The sequence below is a fragment of the Protopterus annectens genome, chromosome 17.part0 (assembly GCF_019279795.1).
Source record: "Protopterus annectens isolate FY-2018-M chromosome 17.part0, PAN1.0, whole genome shotgun sequence".
Lineage (NCBI taxonomy): Eukaryota > Metazoa > Chordata > Ceratodontiformes > Protopteridae > Protopterus > Protopterus annectens.
The window spans coordinates 139,308,832-139,333,308 of record NC_056751.1 but is presented as its reverse complement, the minus strand read 5'-3'; the positions used below and the strand labels follow the sequence as shown (position 1 = coordinate 139,333,308).

At 41.1% G+C, this 24,477-nt stretch overlaps 1 protein-coding gene across 1 annotated transcript in view; it reads right to left on the bottom strand.

The window, feature by feature from the left end:
- The window catches only part of LOC122791413 (fatty acid amide hydrolase-like), a 1,249,544-nt gene that overhangs the window by 1,155,646 nt on the left and 69,421 nt on the right, over positions 1-24,477 (bottom strand). The window contains exons 2-3 of the mRNA XM_044059161.1: positions 24,288-24,449; positions 18,215-18,312 (exon numbers count right to left, since the gene is read on the bottom strand). Of these exons, the coding sequence (XP_043915096.1) occupies positions 18,215-18,312; positions 24,288-24,449 (260 nt within the window). The remainder of the gene's footprint in view (positions 1-18,214; positions 18,313-24,287; positions 24,450-24,477) is intronic.

Here is a 24,477-nt window from a genome sequence, read left to right as displayed (position 1 = left end):
AGGAATCATTGACTCCAGGTCCAGAGAATGTTGACACCATAGGCTTTTTAGATACCACTGCAGATTCCTCATATGCAGTCTTGCATGTGGAATTAGTAGAATGCAAGAGACCATGAACCCCAGGGCTTGCCGAATTTTCCTTGCAGTAAGCTGGGTCTTCGTGGGCAGTAGTTTGAAGAAGGTTGTCAAATAAACTTGTTTCTCTGGAGTTAGGAAAGCCATCTGGGAATTGTATTCAAGCTTGCTCCCAGGAATATAATTTGTTGGCAAGGTACTAGGTGAGATTTCTTTTTGTTTATGGTGTAGCCCAGTGAGTTTAGTAGTTTCTTTATGAATGCCAGATGTTTCAATAGCAATTCCTGGCTTTCTGCCCGAATCAGACAATCGTCCAAGTATGGGTATATATGAATATTTCTCTGCCTGCAAAATGCAATGGCTGGAGCAAGACACTGAACACCCAGGGTGCAGTAGATAAGCCAAAGGGAAGTGCAGAGAACTGAAAGTGCATGGAGCCTGCCCTGAAGCGTAGGCATTTCCTGCAAGATTCCTTTACTGGAACGTGCAGGTAAGCTTCCTTTAAGTCTAAAGTTGCCAACCAGGCATCTTTGCCTATCATAGGAAGCAGCTGTTGGAGTGTTAGCATCTTGAATTTTAGGGTTACCAAAAATGTCTTTACAATAGAGAGGTCTAAGATAGGATGCCAGGAGCGGTCTTTTCTAGGTACCAGGAAAAGTCTTGAATAAAAACCTTGTGCCCTTTCTTCTGCTGGGAAAGATTGAATAGCCCTGATACTTAGGAGAGAGAGAACCTGCTGCTGAGCCTCTGCCCACTGATTTGGGGGTAGGTCTGGCCAACCTGAAAGTGGAATCTGTATACTTGGGAAACAGTATTCAAAACCCATTTGTCCTGGGTAATGAGTTCCCAGTTTTTTTGCATGCAGGGCAAGCTTTCCTCCTAAGGGAGCAGGCAGCCAACAGGGCTTGGAAGGGTTAAGGTAAAGTCATTGTGCCATTTTCCCATAGGGGGTGTCTTACTACTCCCTGCTTCGAAGTGGGAGCCCCCCACTGCTTAGGCCTGTGGGTAGCCTTAGACTGTAACCTAGGTGGTCTGCTGTTCCTGGGTTTGGACTGAAGGCCTGGAAGAGGCTAGAAAGGACCAATTCTTTTGAAGGCCAATGCCTACTAAAATCTGGGAGGCTCTACTTGCAGAAAATCTTTAACAGTTTGCATAGATTTAAGCTTTTTCTTCCATCTTTTTGAGGACTACTACTGCTTTGTTGCCAAACAAGCGGTCTTGGTTTAAGGGAGCATCCAGTAATTTAGCTTTAACATGATCTGGCAAGTTTTGCTCCTTAAGCCAAGCATGCTTTCTCAGTACAGACCCAGTGACAGCAGCCCTGCAAGATGCTTCTAAAGAGTCAAAACCACATTGCAAAGTACGTTTACCAACTTGCTCTGCAGAATGCATTAAATCCTGTAATTGTGTGTGTTCAGCATAGTCAGGAATCAACATAATATTCTGTTTAAGTAGTTCCATAATATGCTGCTGGTACTTTAACATATGAAACTGGCAATTTAAAGCCCTAATGGCCAAAGTAGCAGAAGTATATACCTTCTTACCCCATATGTCCAGGGCTCTAGAATCTCTATCAGAAGGGGTAGGGTTTCTGGCAGCAGTAGCCTTAATGCCCTTTGGTCCTTGGGAAATGGTCTCTGGATCTGCAGTAAAATTCTGGAAGAGGAACTTGTGAGAGTCAGGTACTCTAATACCGGTCAGGTTTTCTGGGAGCTGGAGGAAAAGTATCTGGGGAAAGGCTAGATTCCAAGAAAGCATCATCCACAATGTCCAGAACAGGCGGGACAGCTAAAAGCCTGTGTTGAGGGAGGAGTAAGAATTCCCCAAGCCTCTTTTTGGAGTCAAGAGTAATCCTGGCTTTCCCCAGCAGAAATGCTCCCTAGAGAGTGAGAGTGTGCAAGGTTTCACAAAAAAAAAAAAAAAAAAAAAATCTTCTGGATGAGAAGCAGAGGGAATGGAATCCTCTGCATCAGAATCCTCATAGGCAGATAGGGGCAAATCCTGGTAATCAGAAGAAACAGAAATATCAGAATCCTGATCAGAAGCAAAATCAGTTCTAAATCTCTTAGAGGGGGAAGGCTGGCTTCCCCTAATTAAGGTAATATGGTCTTCAGCCATTCTAAGCATTTGTTTTTTAGGCATATGGGCCTGAGCATGTACTTTGGACGTCTGTTTTCTAGGCGTGGGTCGAGTTTTAGGCCTGGATGAAGATGACAACGTCTGTTTAAAATGAAAGTCTGTAGGCCTGGATACACCTTCAGAAGCCGGTGCCTACACAGCGGCTCCGGACCCATCCAAGGTAAAGACATCCGCAGGTTCCATAGTCAAAGAAGCATCTCGTAGCATACTGGACTCCGAATGGGTCTCAGTAGAGGCCTGCGAATCTGAAGTAGTATCGGACAGGTTTATCTGCCAGCAGGTAGCCCACAGCCGGTCTGAATACCAGAGTCTTGGATTCCTGTGTCGGATGCTGTCTTCTTCCATGACGTCAGGTGTATAAAACATGCAGCTGACGCCATTACATCCGTTTTTCTTTGCCCCAGATGTCAGGTGCACAAAAATCACAACTGATTTTAAAGACAACCACAAAGCATTCTATAGCCATGTCAAGCATCTCAGTGGCAACACTCAGATCTGCTCTGAGTTGCAGCACAATGGCATTAAATATACAGAACCAACTGATATTTGTCAACATCCTGGCAGATAGGTTCAGTGCTAACTTTATCCCTCTCTCATCCCCTAAAGGGCCCATCTCTATACCGGAAGAATGCAAAGTTCCTGTAATCATGGCTGCACAGGTAAAAAAACTCTCTCCAAAGCCAAGAACACAGCATTCATGGGACCTGACAACATCCCAAGCTGTGTTCTAAATGAACTACAGAACGAACTGGCAACCCACCCAAGTACCACATTCAATCATAGCCTCACCTCAGGCTTTGTGCCCACTGAATGGCACACAACAACGGTTATCCCACTCCACAAAGGGAGAGCCACCACGAACCCCGGGAACTACTGCCCCATTAGCCTGGTCTGCAAGGCTATGGAACTTATAAACAATGACACTGGTAATCTCCAAACTCTGGATCCTACCCAGTTCGGGTTTGTAAAAGGCAGACCACGTCTCCTAAACCTGACAGACTTCTTTGAAGTGGTCACCAAACCTGTAGATGAGGATAAGGTGGTTCACACAGCCTATCTAGTTCTCGCCAAGGCTTTCAACACCATCCCCCACTCTGGAATTATAGATAAACTCACTAAACTAGGTATACATCCTTATGTCACAAGATGGGTTGCCAACTGGCTCACTGACAGAACCTACACTGTGAAAGTAGCAGACTCTAAATCCAACTTCAGACCAGTGACAAGTGGAGTACACCACAGGGTTTAGTCCTAGGTCCTCTCTTGTTTGGTAACCACTTCTCTGAAGTGCAGGCTAACACAGAAGGTCTTTGGCTAACAAAGTTAACAGATGACTCCAAACTAGGAGCCATAATCAAAACTAACAACGTGGACATCCTACAAAAGGGCCTCACTGAGACAGATGCCTGGTGACAAAGCCATGGCCTCAAGCTCAATGCCAAAAAGTGCATTGTCATCCCTTTTGGTAAAAACTTTGTACCCACGAACTACCACATAGGCGGTAGTCTACTTAATACCGAAAGTGTGATAAGAGACCTTGGGACACAGGTGGACAGTAGCCTCTCTTTTGATAATCACATCGCCCCAGTAGTCAAGAAATCCTTCTACATGGCACACCTCATCACGAAAGGTTTCTCATCCAGGAAAAAAAAAAAAAAAAAAGAAGGTCATTGTTCCCCTCTACTCATCACTCAGACCCATTATAGAGTACAATGCCCCTTTTGGTGTGTATCTCACAAGACATCTACAACAATTGGAAAGGCCACAGAAATTCCTCAAAGAGAATTACCGGCCTCAAACAGATGTCCTACGCAGACAGTCTCAAAAAACTCCAGCATTACTCTGTCGCATATCACCTACTCAGAGGCGATCTCTGCCTAACATACAAAGCTATGTCAAACCCAGAGCTGATGAACATGCTCCACGTAAAGAAATCCCAATCCCTCCGAGCTACACACTCTAGGGACCTAAACCTTGTCACCACAATAAACAGGAAATGCTGGAGGGATAGATTCCTGTCCCAGAGACTTCCTATACTCTGGAACAAACTACCTATCTATATCAAACAAAGTTCATTAGCACTCAAGAAAAATCTTGATGATTGGATGCGAGACAGGAATTTCACCCCAGGGATCACTTCTGTGGCACTGCTTGACAGGGGTATAGGAAAATAATTTTCTTGGGTGGCAAAAGCCAGGGTACCTTTTGGCCAGGCTTATAAAGGCCCTAGGGCCAGTAGCCTAGTACCTATCTATGAACCTATGAACTTACTAAAACTTGGGCAGTAATGACAACAGGCAAAAAAAATAGAGCAGCAATAAAGTAAGAGTTTTTACAAAGAAATGACCAACTGTGAGAATAAGAACAAAAACTGACACTATAATAGACTGATATGTATGGGACAATGTGGTAACTGTTCTGGATTATAAAGCTCAAGAAAGTTTTATACATATTGAGATAGTGACTTAACATCTAAAACTGATGAACGGATGATGAAATTTCTGGAAATGTGCAACAAAAAGGACATTTACCAGTGGCCCAATTACTTATTTTCTGGGAGAAATTTAAAATGTTTTTACTCGGCAGTTTACAATTGATGAACTAGAAGCAGACAATGTTAAAAAATGCATGCAGGGTCTGTGTGAGACTGTTAATATTGTGAAAGTTAGAGAGGAGAGAAACTTATGGAAAGGAGGGTGGAAGATGAAGGCTGTTTTGAAATGGGGGAGGGGGGCACATGGTGAAACACTTGCCAAGTGCTCTTTTTGTGAGTGGTAATAGAAGGACATTAAGTTATGCAGGCCAGCCTAAATCATGTTTCATTTATGGGGACTTTTCTCATTTAATTAATAAGCATGACAAAGTACAATGTAAACAATGTGGGGAGAATGGAGATGCATCAAGAAGTTATGTGCCTTAATGCAGGCAGTGTAAAAAAAAAAAAAAAAAAAAAAAAGGACACTTTTGGATGGACTGTCAAGAGCAAACAGTAAATGAAAAAAAAGGGAGAAATGGAAGAAAACATACATGAGGAAGGTCAACAAGAGGTTTGGGGAGAGGGTGAAGAAAAATATGGAGGGGAAAAGGAGGACAGTGTGTATACAGGAAAATGAGTCAGGAGAAGGGATTTATACTAATATTTTTTGAAGTTCTAGCCAATGAAAAGTCTGATTCTGAGGATCAAAGATTATTTGTACATAAACCCAAAAAAAATATATATATTCAGTTGGGGATATATACTTACCATAAAGTTCCATCTGTGTCTTTTCCATTCTTCCTCGACCTGTGGGTTTCAGATCTGACTTGGCCACTTTCAAAAGCTTAGGATCCGAAGCTTGAGATCCTCCCCTACTCATAATGCCTCACTCCCCCCCCCGGTTACCTCAGATAGTATTATTGGTAAACACGGCAGCAGTAAACTCTATCATATATGCAATGGACATCAGTTAGGACAGTTATCAACTAAGAAGACAGAAAGAACAGGAGCTCAACAAGGACCAGAGGTTCCTATAAATATATCTGTCAGGTCATTCACAAAGGGGCAGGGGGAAGGAGGGTGGGAAGGTTGAGAAAGAATGAAAAAGACAACACAAATGAAACATTATGGCAAGTGCATAACTTCTTTATCCAATGTCATTTTCATTCTTCCTCAACCTATGGGACAGAGTCCCCAGCTACAACAACCTTGGGTGGCCTTCAGGGAAGGATATTCCAAAGCACTGCAGAACCAAAAAGCAGTGCTACTTCTGGACACATTGTCCAGTTTGTAGTGGGAAATGATGGCGTGAGAATTAGAACATGAGGCAGCTGAACAAATCATCAATTGAAACTTTAGCTCAAAAGGCTTGAGAAGTTGCCATTGATCTAGTAAAGTGAGCTTTGACTCGGTGAGGGAAAGGAACACCTTTGGATTCATAAAGAAATGAAATGCAGTCCCTTAACTATTTAGCTAAGGTGGTCTTGGCAACTGAAAAGGATATGAAATGCTGGTCAGATTTCCTGAAAGATCTAGTTCTGTCTAGACAAAACTGCAACTGTCTGTGAACATCTAATAGATGAGTGTGTCTCCTCCTCTGTTTTGGAAATGATGAAAAGACTGGCAAGTTAATAGATCGGTTTATATTCTCAGTCGCAACTTTCCTGTGTGGCGTATGTTACAAATGAACAGCCTTTAGCTATCTCCATGAAGAAGGATGTAAGAGAGTCTGTTGAAGTGGCGCAGATAACAGAATTGGTATCAGGAGAGCTTGCAAAATGATGTTCTGTTAAAAATCATCAAGCCAGATGATCCAGGAGATAGTTCTGCTGTTTAATGGGGAGAAATGAGCCCTCTTTTGGTCTCTGATTCCCTGAGGGGAGATAAAGGCGAAGAACATGCTGCACTTCTTGTTGTAGGGGGATGCAAAGAGATTGCAGCAAGGTTGACCCCATTTGTGGAAGATCATGTTCGCCACTGACTGGTTCAGGGACCACTCGTGAGGCATCAGTAAGACTCTGCTATGTTGTCTTTTTCATTCTTCCTTGACCTTCCCTCCTTCTCCCTTTCCCTTTGTGAATGGCAGGACAGATATATTTATAGTACATAATGTCAGTGTGAAAAATTAAGTAAGGGTATTTAGAGGACAGAGTTTGCAATTCAGACACACTTCTTGCAGAAGTGGCAGCCATCAGAAAAACAGTCTTGCATGATAATTTCAAATCTGCTTTGGCTGAGCGTTCAAGCAGAACAACCAAAGTCTATAAAATGATAGACCCCAAGAAGGTGATGGATCTTTGACAAGAGTGCAAAGAAAGTCCCTCTAAGAAAAGCCTTGCAAAACTTTGATAAGGCCAAAGATAATGCATTTTCTCAGATATGAAAATTCAAAATGGCTGCCAATTGTACTTTAACAGTGGAATGATTAGCCCCCTCATAGAAAATATGAGCAAGAAAATCTAGAACTGCTTAGACAGCAGCAATTAAAGGATTGAATTTCTGCTGTTTAGCCCAAATAGAAAATCTTTTCCATTTGCTCTTGTAAATTCTTCTATTCGAAAATTTGAGAGAGGAGATTAGAATGTTTCGGACTAGAGATGAAAGCTTGGCAGATTTAATCATCATTGAAATTGAAGGAAACCACGTGGTTAGTTTCAGACCTGGGAAACTGGGATAAATTTGCCCTGACAGATGGGATAGTAGATGTGGATGAGGTTCAAGCATTCACGGAGGGCAAATCCGATGAGACCAAAGGAAGGTGAACCAGATTTGTTGAGCCCAAAAGGGGGCAATGAGGATCATTTTGCTCTTCAACCTGAACACTTTCTGAAGAAACTTGAGGATCAAGGGCAGAGGAGGAAAGGCATAACGTAATCCAGGAGGCCAAGAATGGACCAGAGCATCCCTGGGTGACTGTCCCCGAGGGGGGGGATTAAGGCGATGAACATGCTTCTTGTTGTAGGGGGATGCAAAGAGATTGCAGCAAGGTTAACCCCATTTGTGGAAGATCATGTTCGGCACTGAATGACTCCGGGACCACTCTAATACCATGATGAGAATGGATGCCATTCCCAAGTCAAAGTATGATTAAACTTCATGAAATTAGTACTGTTTCAATCTTTGATGTTAGCCAGAAGTGCTCTTCGCACCACCTGCAATGTACCCAGTAATGACTCCTCCTGCAATTTGTATGGAGGTACATGTACTGGTACCTTGTAGATTCTTTTTAATAAGACCTATTGCTCCTACTACTATTGGAACAGTCTGGGTATTTTTCTTCCACATTGCTCTCATTTCTGCCTGAAAATCCTGACAATTTTATGACCGTTTCTGCCTGTAGACACTGTAGTCACTGGGTGTAGCGATTTCAGTGATCAATATTACTTTTGTCTTCTTTTCATGGACCAGTCTGGTTTTCTTGTATCTATCTTTTAAACTGTTGGCAATGGGTGATCTCACATGATGTAGACTTCATTTTCTATGATGCTTTGTGGCTCATGTTTCCAGTGCTTTTCAGCTACTTCAGTATTATAATATTTCCACAATCCCCAGTGCAACAGTTTTGCCACATTATTATGCCTTTCAGTTCACAGTCCTTCGGCCATTAATACAGTAGATCACAATCAGCAACAAGGTATGTGACAGTTTCCAGTTCTGTTTTACAAAACCTACATTTGTCTGTTTCTCCCACATATTCAATGGACTTTGTAAACCAACATGTATGTAGACCGCTATCTTGGGCCACCAATATTAACGTTTATAGGTTCATGGATTCATAGGTTAATGACCACAAGGGCCTTTTTAATTCTAGCTATGCATCCCAAATCTCTGACAAGTTCTGATACTCTTGATAAGTGTAAGCAGGGGCTTGGGAGGTGAAACATTTACAAGCTTTGGGAGGTGAAACATTTACAAGCTAGGGCCTGTGAGATGAACCATTTACAGGTTACCTGTGTCCATTAGAGACACAGGTGCCAAACCAGGGATGAATTTCCTGTTCCCCATCCAAATGTCCAGGTTACACTTGAAATGGGTTAGGGAGGAACTCTGCTACACATGGATGGGGAGCCTGTTCCAGAGACAGGGTAATCTCTGGAATACATACCTGTCTCTCCAGCAGGTCCTATTTATATCACAGGCAAGGTTTAAAAGTCTTGGGTAATTCTAGTGCAGTTTGATTTGCGGATATGCAAGAAGTCCATGAGAGTGGGGTCCGACAATGCCATGTATGTCGGGCATAGCTCTCCCCTCAAAGCACCATATTCTGTGGCCATTCCAATTGTTGGATATGCCTGGTTAGGTACATACCAAAGGGGGCATTGTGCTCAATTATAGGTCTGATGAATGCTGAATACAGTGGAACAATGACTTCCTTGGACTTAGATGCCATACCTTTGTTTATAAGTTGCACAACTTAGGATTTCCTCAGTACTGTAGACACGTGATGGTCAAAGCTAGATTACCTATGTGTGTGCCTAAGTCCCTGACTACTGAGTCAACTCTAAGGGGTGTGTTGTCAATATGATAGTTACCAGGGCTCGATGACTTCCTGCAGGATACTATTATGCATTTCTTGGCATTTAGTTTTAGTCTTGAGGGACTCCACTTGTGACTGGTCTCTTTGTAGAGGTGGACTCCCCAGTTCTAACTTCCTGGGTCCTGTCTCTATGAGCCAGCTATCCACTGGGTGACATACGAGTTTGGATCTAACCTTTTGAGTTGGTCAACAATCCCTGAGTGAGGTACAGTGTCAAATGCCTTGGCCAGGTCAAGGTAGGCAGTGTGAACCATTTTGCCCTTATCCACTGCTTTGGTGACCTTCTCAAAGTTGTCCACCAGATTGAGTAGGCATGATCTGCCCTTGACAAAACTAAACTGAGTTGGGTCCAGTGTATGGAGGTTTACTATATCACTATTGATCATTTCCATGGCTTTACATACAAGACTAGTGAGACTTTATGGGTCTGTAGTTTCCAGGGTCTGCAGATGTCCCACCTTCATACATAGGGATGACTGTTCTCCATTCATGAGGCACAAAGCCTGTTTGGAGGATATAGTTAAATAGCAATTCCAGAGGCCTTGAATAGGTCATGTTTCATGCTATTTAGAAGGCATCCTGGGATATTGTCTGGGCCCACTGATGCAGTGTTCTTCACCTTAGAGAGAGCATTAAGGACCTGTTCCCTAGTGACAGCAGGGGGAGTTACATTAGATGGTATTTCCTTAGGGAAGGTTGAGGGGGAGAGAGGGTTAAACCTGGAGCTGAATTTATCAGCCAGTAGGTTTGCTATATCTTCTGGCTCAGTAAAATTCACTCCATTTACAATGAGCTCTGCACACAATTGTGTATTGCCTTTGAGGTTGTGTACATAGCTAAAGAATGCCTGGTGGTTGTCCTTGGCCTGAGAGGTCTGACTCACCTCAAATTTGACCTTGGTAGACTATTTGTCCTCCGAGAGGTTTGTTTAGTTTGATGAGAGTGCCTTTATCCTGCTGGGTGCTGCACCTCCTAATTTTTGCATGATTTTCTTCTTTCTGTTATACAGCCTACTGATTTTGTGACTCCACCAGGGTGGCTTGTTCGAGTTAGTTCTGTACTTCTTCCTGGTGGGTGCAGCTGCCTGTATTTAGCTATTAACATGCTTGTACAGGATTTCTGTGAAAAGTTCTGCATAAGCAGCAGTGTTCTCAGTGTTTATGGGGGGGGGGCTTGAAATTTTGCCAGTTTATCACTTCATAGCAGGATGTTAGCCTTAGAGTAGTTCCTGAATATTCCAGGTTTAGCTGGGGGGTCCAGGTTTTATTTTTACTTCAAAGGAGATTTTGTGCTCTGACCATACCAGGGAAGACATTACAGTAGGGGGTGTGCAGCACTCTCCCATATTAGTGAGAACCAGATCAGGTATGGCTGCACTCCCGATTGGGGTACTGAATATCTGGTTCAAGGAGTTTGTTTACAAAATCCAGGAATCTCTGTGCCTGTAGATTGGGTGTCATACAGGATTCCCAGCTAATAGTGAGGTAATTACACTCGCCCATGTATATGGTATTGAGTTGGATTGTTAGTGTTTTTAATAAGTTTAAAACATGGTATGCATTCCTCTGGGTCAGAGGGGGGACCTATAGCTGGCAAGGAAGTGATATTGGATTTTGCCTATGGTGATTTCATCATGGAGCAGCTCAAGTGCATTGTCCTGTTTGACCAGCCTTGAGGTGTATTGTTAATAGAGACACCTCCACCTTTCATCTATTGGTTTGAATTCTCCTCTCTTTAACCATTCCTGTGTTCAATCCTGATCAACGTGAGGCTCTTCCAGAGGTTTTCTCCACTTGCAACTATTATTTATGCATTTTCCACATTTCTTGCCTTCTCATCTGATCCTCCACCTTATATTCTTTCTTTTGTTTTTTGGCACATTCAGTTGCTGCCTGATTTTTATCTACTTCTGGTTTGATTTCCATTCCCGCTTGACACCAATATGCTTCTACTAGACTAAGAAGTGAAGTCATCTTAGATTTATTCTCCTCACTTTTCAAAACTTTCACTATATTTGGGTCTTGTGAGGTCAGCAGATATGTATGCAGTCCCTCAATTACAGATCTATACATGTAATCTGTTTCAAGTAAGCCCATACCTTCTTTGGAACAGAGAATATATAAATTTGGTATGCAGTGATTTTTATAAATCATTTGTAGGCATGCTGCTGGTAACAGAGTTATGGTGGCAGCCAAGGATCCCAGGGCCCTGAGTACTAGTTTAGCTGGAGAAACTGGGATTGCCAAGATTTGGCTGACATGTAGTGTTAAGTTTGAAATCCTTTCCAGAGTAAGGAATGCCAAGGTCTTTGTAGTATCCAATCGAGCTCCTATGAAATCTATGCTCTTAACTGGCTGAAGATAGGACTTTTGCATGTGATTATGTCCAAGGTAGGAGCTAGCTGGAAGAAATACTCCCTGGCTTGGGTGAGTAGATGTCTGGTTGGAGCAGTTAGGAGCCAGTTGTCTTGGTACAGAAAAACATGGAATCCTTGCAGTCTGACATGAGCTGTGACTACCACCATGCATTTGGTGAACACCCTGGGGGCTGTGTTGAGACCAAAGGGAAGCATTCTGAACTGATAATGACTGTCTACCCAGCCTAAAGAGTAGGTACCTTCTGGAGCGTCTGCCCATCTTGATCTGGGAGTATACATCCTTCAGTTCCACTCACCACATCAATTCATACATTTTAAAGGAGGTAAAATGGACTGGAACGTGACCATCCTGAACTTTGGGTTTTTACAGACTTGTTCAGTGATGTCAGATCCAAGATGGGTCTGAGGTCCCCTGTCTTTTTGGTACTAACAAAAATCTTGAGCAAATGCCTGATCTGATCTAGCAGGACCTTCTGAATGACTCTTTTTGAAGCAGCTTTGAGATCTCAAACTCTGCTGCCTCTCTCTCTCACATAGAGAGAAACATCAGAGAGAGGTCTTTGGTTTGGGGAATTTTGAAAAGGGAATGAAGTATCCTCCAGATACAATCCTTTGCACCCACCAATCTTTTGTGATGGCTAGCCAGGCTTCTGGGTGCAAGGGTAAGTGCCCCCAACTGCCTCCAAAGAAGGACAGCTGGGAAACCCCTCAGGAGTGCTGAAAGGACCTATCAGAGAAAGAATCTAGAAACCATTGTTTTTGCGGACCCCCCTCTACTTTGTGGGTGGTGTCTACCATTGTAACAGTTTCCCTCTCTGCCTCTGGGGGAATAATCTCCCTGCAATTCCTGAAAAGGACCCAGAGATTTCTTGAACCACAGTCTTCTGCCTGCCGATTCCTGGAAAAGGATATTGGAGGGGTTAAAAAAATTTAATCCGATGGCAGACAGGGTCTTTCCATCCATGTGTCTAACAGTTGCCCCAAACAAAAAGATCCATCAAAAGGGGCATTGATGAAAGACGCCTTGAAAGGTTCTGCGAAGTCACACAGCTGCATCCAGGCATGATGCCTAATGGCAATGCCAGAATTTGCAGCCCTTAAGGTACCCTCCTCCACATGGGCACATTAGAAATTGACTGTAGAGTGGCCAGTCTGGAGGAGAGGGATTTCCTCTCAACAGACATGGACTCTAGGACCAGACTAGATAGCTCTTTGATTAAATCCCTCTGTAGCCTATGGGAAATGTAATTTAAGGCTCATAATGTGAAGGTAGAAGAAGTGTAAACTTCCTTACCAAAGCTGTCCATAGCCCTAGACTCCCCTTTTAGGGGGCTTGGCAGAGGAGCTTCCTTGGGCCTGCTCTTTCTTGGTGGCTGCTACAACAACCATGGCATCTACTGGGATTCCCTTAATCTAATGAGGGATCTCAGGGGAAGCACTGAGGACTGTTTTAGCTAGTATATACAGCTATTGGCCTGACATGATTTTAAGGGACTTTTATATGCTTTCTTCCACGTTTCTATATCTAATACGTCTCATACTTTATTTACAAAAAAGGTGACAGAATTCCTACTGAATGAGCAGTCATTTTGATTAATTCAGATGGGAGTGGGCCAGATCCTGGTGAAATGGTGTTTTTGATTTTCTTCAATATTTTTCTCGTCATGTTGATAATGACCTCAATAAGCAAGAACTGTTTGGAAGAATATGAAAGTCTGTTTTGAATGGGACAGTAAGATACAGGCTAAAGATGGAGATGTTTCTCCCTGAGGTCAGTCTATGTGAAGATCAGCTACAGCTTCTATGCAGCTGTTTGATATTTAAAAAAAAAAAAAAAAACTTCTAAAATGGTACTGTAGGATATCATGTTTAAAATAGAGGAGAGTGGTTGAGGTGACTTATCTTGGGGTCAGAGTTGTTTACACCGAGTTATGTTTCAAGCCAATAGCATATGGTAGGTTGTCTATAAGAACTTCTATGCTAAGAGGGACAAGAAAAAGTTGCCCAGAGGCTTTCAAGATGGCTGCACATTAATAAACAGGTTGATTAGCTCTCTTCCAGTGTGAAAATTGCAACTATGAGGAAAAAAAGGCCACTGTGTCTTTTCGGCTTTTTCCCAGTTAGGGGTTACCACAGCTGAACTCCAGTCCACTGATTGGCACTAGATTATTATGGTGCCGAGTTGCCAGCCCGACACCCAACCTTCAGTGAAGGCACACCCATTTACACGTCTTTTGAACACCACTCGACCGCGGGGAGGACATGCAGACTCCACACAGAAGGCGCTCCAGCAGAGAATCGAAGAGAACCTCTTGCTGTGAGGCAGCAAGGCTACCGCTGCACCACTGCGGCTTCATTCATCAAACTGAATAAAAGTCAGTTACTGGCTTGCAATTGCATTGCCTGAATGTCAAAAAATGGCAAAAAACGACAGCTAAAGAGAGTAACAGAAATCAAACAGGAAAACAAAGAAATCTCTAGCTGTGAAGAATCTTGCAGCTAGTAAGGAAAAAGCAGTTCAACTTTTATCTTGGGTACAGGAGAGGATTTCCAGGAATTGAGAAAAAAATAAATAAAATGCAATCAATAATGTTTAAAATATGTGAAACACTGCAAGAATATATACACAAACAAAAAACTAGAAAAATAGAAGCTTTAACTAGCTATTCAGAATGCTAAAACCGCTAAAAATCATAAGATGAAATGAAGAAAAAGTCGACTAAGCATGACACTTTTCAAGAACTGTTTTAAAAAATAGTAGCTTTGGAAGACAAGGCATATGTTCATAGGTGTATAGTAGGCTAACAACTACTAGGGCTTTATAGTGGTAAATCACTTTGTGTATGGTGTGCAGGGTCCTGGGTTCGAGCCTTGCAGAGGCTGTTTATTTGAACCTATAAACCTTAACGAGCGGATGAGAAACAGAAAGTTTACCCCGGGGATCACTTCAGTGGCTCTGCTGGACAGAGCCACAGGGAACTAAACTAAGGGGGCAGCGAAAGCAAACACAGTCTGGCTAGGCTTATAAATGCCTTTGGGCAGATAGCCTAGTACCTACCTATGAACCTATAAGCTTAGCTATGCAACCCAAATGTGTCCAACACGTTATACGTTTTAGATGTTTGTAGAGGGTGTGATTGCTGGTTATAACATAATTTACTGACTGGCTCTGTCCATCAAGGACATGGGCACCAGACCAGGGTGAACTTTCAACTTCCCATCTAATGGTCCAGGTTACATTTAATAGGGTTATGGAGGGACTTTGTTTCACATGGACAGTCAGCCTGTTCTGGAGAATGAGAATTCTCTGATACACATCTCTCTCTCCAACATATCTTATTTCTGTTGCAAGCAAAATGTAGGCCTTTTAAATCGAATAGTTCTGATGATGTTTGTTTTGCAGTGGTGCAAAAAGTTCATCAGAACAGGATCCAGGGACCCCTTGTATGCCAGGCATTGAACACCTCTCAGTAGCATGTAGAAGACAAGAGTATAGAGGATTTCAGGCAATCTGCATACAGCATTGCGTTTACGCCCTGTATTCTTTTTTGTGAGGAAACTTTGTGGACATTCCAGTTGTCGCATGTGTCTGGTCAGGTACACACTGAAGGGAGCATTATAGTCAATGACTGGTCTGATTAGGGCCACGTATATAGTGGTGCAATGACTTTCCTGGACCTAGATGCCATGCCCTTACTTATAAGCTGAGCAACACAGAAGGATTTACTTACTACCTTGGACACATGTTGGCTGAATGCCAGGTTACTGTACACATGGTTCCCAAATCCCTAACTAGTGGGTCAACTCTTAGGAGTATTTTATCAATGACAGTTTCCTGGGGTGACCAACTTCCCAAAAGTTGCTATAATGCACTGCTTGGCATCAAGTTTTAAGCCATGGCTTTGGCACCAGTCATTTGTCTGAGTTAGACTCTCTTGTAAGAAGTTTTCATCTTGGGGGGAATTCTATAACTACTGCCAGTTTGCAATTATCTGCGAACTCGGTCAGTCAGAGGCCTCCGACCTTGACTTCAGAGAAGTAGATGCAAAAGAGGAGCATGCCCAGCATGGAGCCCTAAGGCACTCTATTGGTGACCTGCCTCTTTGTGGAGGTGGTCCCACCAATCCTAACCTCCTGGGTTTATCTTTGAGCCAGTTGGCTATTCCTAAGTTCCGCATCATATTTCCATCCCACAATTGTTCTGTTTGTGGTCTTGCTTCACTTGTCAGGAATCTTGCATCCTGTAACAGAACATCATCCACATCACATTTAGCACACCATTCCAGTACACCAATCCTTTTTACAGTGTTAATACTGTTCACATTTACTGAAAGCACTTTAAAGAAGTTAATTTTCCTTCTTTTTAAGTTTAGGGGAAATATTTTTCAAAAATTTCAATCTGATTTTTAGGAAGCAAACGTTGTTCTGGAGTGGCTATGTTGTATAAAAAAACAATGAAAATACTAGATGCAACATTGGTAAGCTAATTAAAACTTAAGATATGGTGTCTTAGTAATGCAAACACAGATTAAAAGTAGATTAAACAGCGTTTTCTACAGAGCCACATATATGTTACAACAAAACAAATGTGTGTACAGAACCTACATAGGGATAGCAATATGCACACAGAGGTTGAATAACATATTGCTGGACAGTGATAAATGAACAAAAGTAGGAAGGGTACCAATTTAGAACTTCATTGTGCTGTTCTGAAAGGGGTGAAGAATCTTCATAACAGCAGCAGCTGACAGTACACCGTTAGAGGTATGGAGCAAGCATTCTTTCTTCTTCGCCTGGGCTGCCCATAGCTTGCAAACTCTCACTCAAAGCCAAAGATACCAAATTATGAATACTTTTAAATGTTATTATTCACCTAGATGGTTGATAGAAAATGCCTGATAAATTATATAATTTGTACAACTATGAAAGAGGAGCATTTATAAAACTTTGTCATCATTCAGGAACTGTCATTCTAGTTTTAAAAAATGCATTTTTTTCAAAAATACATTCAAACCATGAATTGTTCATAGATTAGTACTAGACTAACTGGCCTTGTGGGTCTTTTTAAGCCTAACCAGCTACACCATGTGAGAATCAAACCCTGCACCTTGTGTCTGTAAGGCAAACACCTTAACCATTATGCCACTGCATGACCAAGCCAAAAAGTCATCACTGGCAGTTCTTGAACCCAGGACCCTGTGCACTAGAGTCAGAGCAACACACCACTATGCCAAATCAGCTGTGTTTTTATTTTATTGTACCCGTCACTATACATACCACTCAATAGAATATAAAACGTTCACATTGCGAATAATTCCAATATATTGTATTTCCCTTAATTCCCTTGAGAATGGGGAGAAGCATACCTCTCAACTGTACAAATTTTCTAAGAACGTCCACATGTTTGCCTTATATTTTTGACCCGGTACTCATAAAAATGTGGTTTTCGAGCAAATCATTGCCAAATCTTTGAGACGTTAAGTCAGAAAATAATGGCAGACAGTTGAGATATGGACTTTGTACTCTTCAGAAAATTCGTGCTAAAGCAAAACCTGTTATTCTATCAACTTTCTAAGTTCGTAAGAGCAAAACGTAAAAATTCTCCATATTTTTGGCCTTTGCCCCCACATTATTTATGGCTTTATCTGGACTTCTTGACCCAAGAGGTTGACAGTTATGGGGAGGAGCTAGTCCCCCAATGTCCCCACACACATAGCACTTAAATCAACTGCGCGAATTTCAAAACTAATTATTCTATTTTTAAAATAGTTTAGAAGGAGGTAGGTTTTATAAAAATATTGTTACTATTAACTTCAAACGTTGAAGGAAACACGAAAATGTGAATTAACATGCATTTTTTCTGAAGTAGAAAACTACTTCTAATGCTCGTCCGAAAGTGCAGTCCACCACCTTTTCTCTCAAAATCGCTAGTTTTGAGAGGGCCAGAACAACTTGCTGAGCCTAACTCAGGACAGTGTACGTCAGACAATAAATTAAAGTTATAGTGAAAAGAACATTTTTAAGAGGGAAAAAAACGCTTGACACTTCGGAAGTTTGCCACCTACAATCATCCATTTCTCTATCCATTAGCGTTGGCTTAAGTTGAGCAGAACATGCAACAGAACAAACTAAACTCACCATCGGAGGGAGCCGGCTATCGTGAAGTTTATCTTTAGGCTGTCCAGGTTCCCTGTGTTCAAAGACCTTGTGTGCACTGCCTGTTATTCGGTATCCCAAACAGAGATAAGCGCCAAGACCACCTAGCAAAACCAACAATAGCCAACACAATAACTCTTCCATGGGAACACTCAAATATAATTCCACTGTTTACAGAATAGAGGAATTCGAATAAAACTATAATATAAGTAGGAAGAGTTCAACAAAGGTGACCCTGCAACACTACTAATAGGTCTAACCCACAAAAAGTATAATCAGCGTCAACTACTGCAAAAGTTACCAAAGCAACCTCTACTGAAAGAACACAGTTTATGGCAGCTGTCGCATGCCTCATTGGTTCTTTGTATTAGGTTTAGGGACAATGTCAAAAATTCAACTTTCCCAAGGGTGTTTATTTTTTTTTTTTTTTAATCTGCGTTGTATAGTTTAATACCTAAGACAAGGGTCGTTGCAACCCATCCTGTTATCAGCGAAACACTCACGGGCTGGATCAAATGATCCTGTTGCCCGCTGTAGAAAAGCTATAGACAGCTGTGGGATACAAAAAAAAAAAAAAAAAAAAAACACCTTCTTTAAAACGCTGAACTACTGTGATTTAGCCTCCTTTACTTTAGGGTTGCCACCTTTTCAAATGCCCAAAGTGGGACATTTTTTATAGAAACATGAAATTTTGCAGTACAAATCATACCCACAGCCTGTGCAAAGGACAGAACTTCACATTTTTGCCAAAATAAAAGATTATTCTTGTAGCATTTGGTTGCTTATGCTAGTTTATATAACATGTATGTGTTTCAGCTCCAAGATAGCTGTTTTATGAAACTATTACAGAAAGCTTGGGAAATATTTTTGTCCTAAAATCTCCGGACATTTGCCATTTTTTAATTTTTTTCGCAGGACACAACTGCCCAAAGAGGGACAGGTGGTAACCCTACTTTACTTTCGGCGTTTTTTCGGCAATTCAATCACATCACCAAACTGGACCTGCGGACAGAGCTGTTTTCCGCCAAGTCCAGATGATTACAGTCTTGCAGTTGTGGGAGGGGTTTCATAAAAGGGTGGGAATTGTGGGCTGGAAAAGTCCTACAAAAGCCCCGGCCTCCTCTAACGGATAGGGAAATGGGTGTTTCTAAGAAGCGTGGTTTGTGGGCTCTTGAAGGAGGCGGAACCAAGATTATGAAAGTTCTGAAGAGGTTGAAGAACAAACCAACAAATATTCAGGTACCGATGGAATGGTAAACTATAGAAGATTCTTTCTTTATGACCTTCTGAAAGGAAACAGTAAACTGACAGTATTATGATTTAGTATAAAATAACGGGAGAGAAAAGCTATCTTTTAGACAGTATTGTAACATACTTTTTACTAATTGATAGAACCAATATGTTCTAAGGGGAGAGCTACAAAATCTTGAACTCTTGAAAGTTCAAAGTACTGAAAACACAAAATACTGAATCTCATAATACTGAAAACACACAGGTTAACAACACTTAACTATATCTCAGAGCAATATATTTAAGTAGCAGGGGGTGCATGGGGGCTTGCCCCCCCCCCAGCTTATACTTGGAGAAGAGTAATATGGTTTGCCTTTTATTTAGGTTCATAGGTTCATACTAGGCTATCTGCCCTAGGGCATTTATAAGCCTAGCCAGAGTGTGTTTGGCTTTCGCCACCCATTTTAAATTAATTTTGCTATGCCCTTTTTCGAGGTTAGTATACTGTGCCTTTGTCCAACAGTGACACAGAAGTGATACCCGGGGTAAACCTATGATCTCCCATCCACTCATCAAGATTCCTCTTGAAGAGAGTCAGTGAGGGACTCTGCCTAACCTGGACTGGGATTTTATTCCAGAGTGAAGGGAGCCTCTGGGTTATGAATCTGTCCCTCCAGCATGTCCTATTTATTTCAGTGCTGAGGTTCAAGTCAGGGGTGTAGCTAGGATTTTCAAATTTGTACTCACAGCTCTCAAACTGCTACCCCCCTCCCCAGCCAAGCTACGGCCATTCTCGTAATTCACGGTTTGCTCTTTTAGTGTCGATGAAGAGGCATTTGCTGTAATGCCTCTTCAGTAATATAATATGGATTCACTCAAACTCGGTTCCTTGAATTGAAAATGAACCTGAAAGTCAGTTCTTTGAAAAATGCAGCATGGTAGTTGGGGTAGAGGATTCATGCTTTTGTTTTCTGTAACTACGGCACAGGTTTTGAGCTTGAGTAAATTACTAACCACCTTCTACCCCTAACTAGGCTGTTTCATTCACACACACACACACCCCTACCTACCTCTTTGTGCAAGAAATATGGACAAAGCCTAAAATAAACAGGGACAGATATTAAAAATGCTCTCGTGAACTTAGAAAGTTGCTAGAATAACAGGATTCGTGCTAGTATGAGAAAGTTGCTAGAATAACAGGATTTGTGCTAGTATGAATTTTTCTAAAGGACATGAAGTCTGAAACTCAAATGTCTGTCATTATTTAGCAACTTCCGCCTTTAATGATTTTCTAGAAAATCACAAAATTTATGAGGAACAGACAAAAAATATGGGGCAAAAATCGGGACATTCTGCAAAATTTGGACAGTTGAGAGGTATGCTACCTACCGACTTCACACACACACACACACACACACACACACACACACACACACACACACACACACACACACACACCTCTCAACCTCTTAGAGCAACAAACTCATAAATAAAATTGAGGCAAAGGCCCAAAAATAAGGATTTTTTTTAAAATATTGCTCTTATAAACTTAGAAAGATAATAGAATAGTAGTAGGTCTTGCATTAGTACGAATTTTCTGAAAGGTATGAAATCTGAAACTCAAATGTCTGCCATTATTTCCTAACTTCAGTCTTTAACAATTTGCCACTAATTTGCCAGAAAACCACAATTTTATGAAAAACGGACCAAAAATGTGATGCAAAAATATAAAATTGCCACACAATACAGCTGGAAACCTGTCAAAGAAGGGACACCATTTTAATATGAGCACAGTGAGCAGCTGACAAAATTAGAGAATCTACATGCATTTCTGAAATAAAAGTAATGTATAACTCTGATCATTACAGTTATTTATAAAAGTAAACCCTCCACATTTTCTTCCAAAATTGCTATTTTGCGGAGAGATTAGGGGGATAGCAACATTTTGAGCCAAAACTGGGGACAGTTGAGAGGTTTGGATATTCCTAATTCTATAAAGCAATTTATTTGCACATACCTCTCAACCTCTTAATGCAGGAAATCTGGACAAGGCCAAATATATTGGGGGAACATACAAACAGTACTAAAAATTGATCTTGTATAAACTTAAGACAGTTGACAGAATATCAGGTCTTGCTTTAGCATGCATTTTTCTGAAGATTGTGACGTCTGAAACTTAATGTCGGTCATTATTTAGTGACTTCATTCCTAAATGATTTGCCAAAAAAGTTTTATTTTGCATTTTACAGCACGGACACCAATAAATATCTGCTAAACAAAGCAATGCAGTCTCACAATGAAACTAGACTTAGCATTAAAACGTCTCTGCCCTTGAAACTCGCATTCATTGAAAGAGCATTGAAACCCACATTCAAAGAAAATACATTTTGCCAGTGGCAGATAAAGATTAACTTTGGGCTGTTTTCAAATCATAGGCCCCTTGCACATGAAACAAATACGTGCTCTGTGATACACCTTCCTGATTGTATTAAATTATATTCCTTGTACAATACAGTATAGTTGTTAGAGAGCGTTTTAAATGTATTGGTTTGAACATTTTTCCAGTAAACAATGAAACAAAATGCATGCACCAATAATGACAAAACAGCCCAATTCATAACATTTCCATCATAAGTCTACTCAAACTTCTATAGTCAGTAAATATGCACAATCTCCGAACTAGTAAAAGCCATCTACATAATTCCACATTAAAGAAATCTGTAACTAATGAAGAGGCTGCTGCTGGCAAACATCTTTATATTTCATGGTTTCATCTACAAATAAAGTGCCTGTTGCCCTTGAGGAATAAATTGCCTATGTTGCATTAAAAAACAATGATACGCTAGTAATATTGCAATAGGGAATGGATGGAAAACTGATAACATATTCATAGTTACTACTAGATACCTTCGCCAAAACAGACTACAGCATCCACCCCCTTTTACAACACAGTACAGTATCAGCAATGCATCTACCTACTGTGGGAGAAGAACCCACAGCCTTCTGCATCAAAAGCAAGTACACTACCTGTTGTGCTATTAACAGTACAAGCAGACTCAGCATAAGCAGCACTAAACTTTAGTTCTCCTGCAGCTCTCAGCTCCTTGTAAAATGTCAACACTCAACTGTATCTCTGAACTTTGCAGCACAAGAAATCTGGAAAAAGCCAACATTTATTGGGGGGGGGGGCAAAAGCCCAAAAACCAGGGACACATTTTAAACATTGCTTGTATAATTTTGGAAAGTTGCTAGAATAAAATGTTGTGTTATCACCATGCATATTTTGAACCCAGAACCATATGCGATACAGTCAGTGCAACACACCACTATGCTAAATCAGCAGTTTGAAAAATAGGAAGACTGAAACTTAATGGCTATCATTTAGATAGCTCTCAACCTCTTAGCACAAAAAAACCTGGACAAACAAAGCCAATAATGAGGGAATACAAACAGTTCTCACTTCACACCTTAGCACAAAAAACATGGACACACAACAAAAACAGTAATGGGGGAAATACAACTTCAGTTCTCAGTTTTCACCATAGCTAACAACCATTAGAAAAACAAATCTGAACAAAGTTCAGAAATGGTGGTGGTTAAAGACTTTAGGCTCTTCTTACCCTGAAGCAAAGGTACATGGTTTGAGCCTGAATACTTATAGCCAGCAGGTGACACACACTCTTTCTAATGATAACACATTGGGTAGCTTAAACTCTATGTATAACCAAGAATTATACTGGACTCACTTTTTGAGCTTTGCCCATGAACGTCTTGATATCAGCTTTTGAACACATAATAAATTTGTTGTGACTGGAGACCCAATCATAATTCTCTATATTCTTTTGCCTGAAGATCAGCATTTATTTTCTGCAACTCTTTGATGATATTTAGTGGTTTATCACATTTCTAAAGCCATTTTACTAAAATTTTAATAATGGGCTAAATATACGTTGTCACCGTATTGGAGAATAAAAATTCTTCAAGAGAGTATTAATGTTGAAAGACTATGTTAAAGTGTAAATGCACACTAAGTTCAAGTTTAGTTGAGAAACATAGTGGTCGGTATAGTTTTTCATTGCACAGCCCCAGAGAAACTTAACAGAGAAGTCAATTGTATTTTAGGGTAGTAGCAGGTGTTATTATTTCATTTACAAGCTGTTTGCCAGACTAAATACCAACTTTTGGGAGTGACTGTGTAAATAAATTATCGATCGGTGTGATACATGACTCAACGAATTATTGCACAAGTCAAATTCTAAAACTCAAACACACACTTTACATAAAAGCGTTTTAATCAAAGCTGTTGATTTGTCCAGAAAAGAAAGAAAAACAAAATTATGGGAGTGAAATCGGTTGTGTAGCCTGACATACTGAATATTCAAAATTTTTTTTAATCTCAACAGTTTACAACATCGTTAACTACTTTAATTAACAAGTTACATAAATGAGTACACTTCTGCTCCAAGATAAAAAATAAACTTAAAATGATTATAGGAGTTAGTAGTTAGAATGGCGGCATTTGGAAGGGTGTGTGCATTTTAATACCAGACCGATGTGGAAAACAATATGAGGTTGTAACTACAAAAGCAGAAACTTGTCCAAATGCAATATTACAGGTATCCAGTAACCAAAGGGGTGGGGTTCTGTCCAGAGTTACATTCAGAAATTGGAAGAGCTCTGCATAAAACCATTAAGTGGCGGGGTTTCACATCAGGATTCATATCACTGCTGCTCCTTTCTGAATAAGATAAATACAAGAAACTAAAAGCTCCTGTGGTTTACTGAACTCATTTAGTATTCACCAGTAGCTCATCTCTCCTTTTTATGTTGCAGCCTACTTGAGTTTCTTTTGTACTAGGCTCTCCTTTTCATGTTTGCAGGGCACGCCCTGCTGGATGGAGATGGAGCTCCAGGAATCGGAAACATCATAACCACCTAGATCTCCCTCAAACAATACCTGTACAGTAACGGCTCTATGACCCCAACCCTAAAGCCTGCAACTGAGAAGCAATACACATCACAAGCCAGTGCATTTAGTTTTCTGACTCTTGGATTGTACAATAAAAACTGTGTACAGGATACCACTATAAATTACTAGCAAGGCAGATGCTGTTCTGCCCAATCGGCGGTTGTTGCTAAGACTTTATTGAGGGCTTCCCTGATTTGTGCCTTTGCTCAGTTTGAATACTGAAGAAACATGCCTCTATAAAATAAGATTTGTAATCTACACACACACACACACACACACACACACACACACACACACACACACACACACACACACACACCTTCCTTACCTGATAATCTGTTCGTGACACTCGATTGCCTTCCATCTTCACATTTCCCGCTCGTGATAATCCATTTGTGATTGTCTTCTTCCACTTGCTCACTACTGCACATTTCCCACTCACGGCCAGCCGGACATGACGTGAGCTCACTTCCGACTGGCTCGTATCCCCCTTAAAGGAGCCAACAACCTTTAAAAAT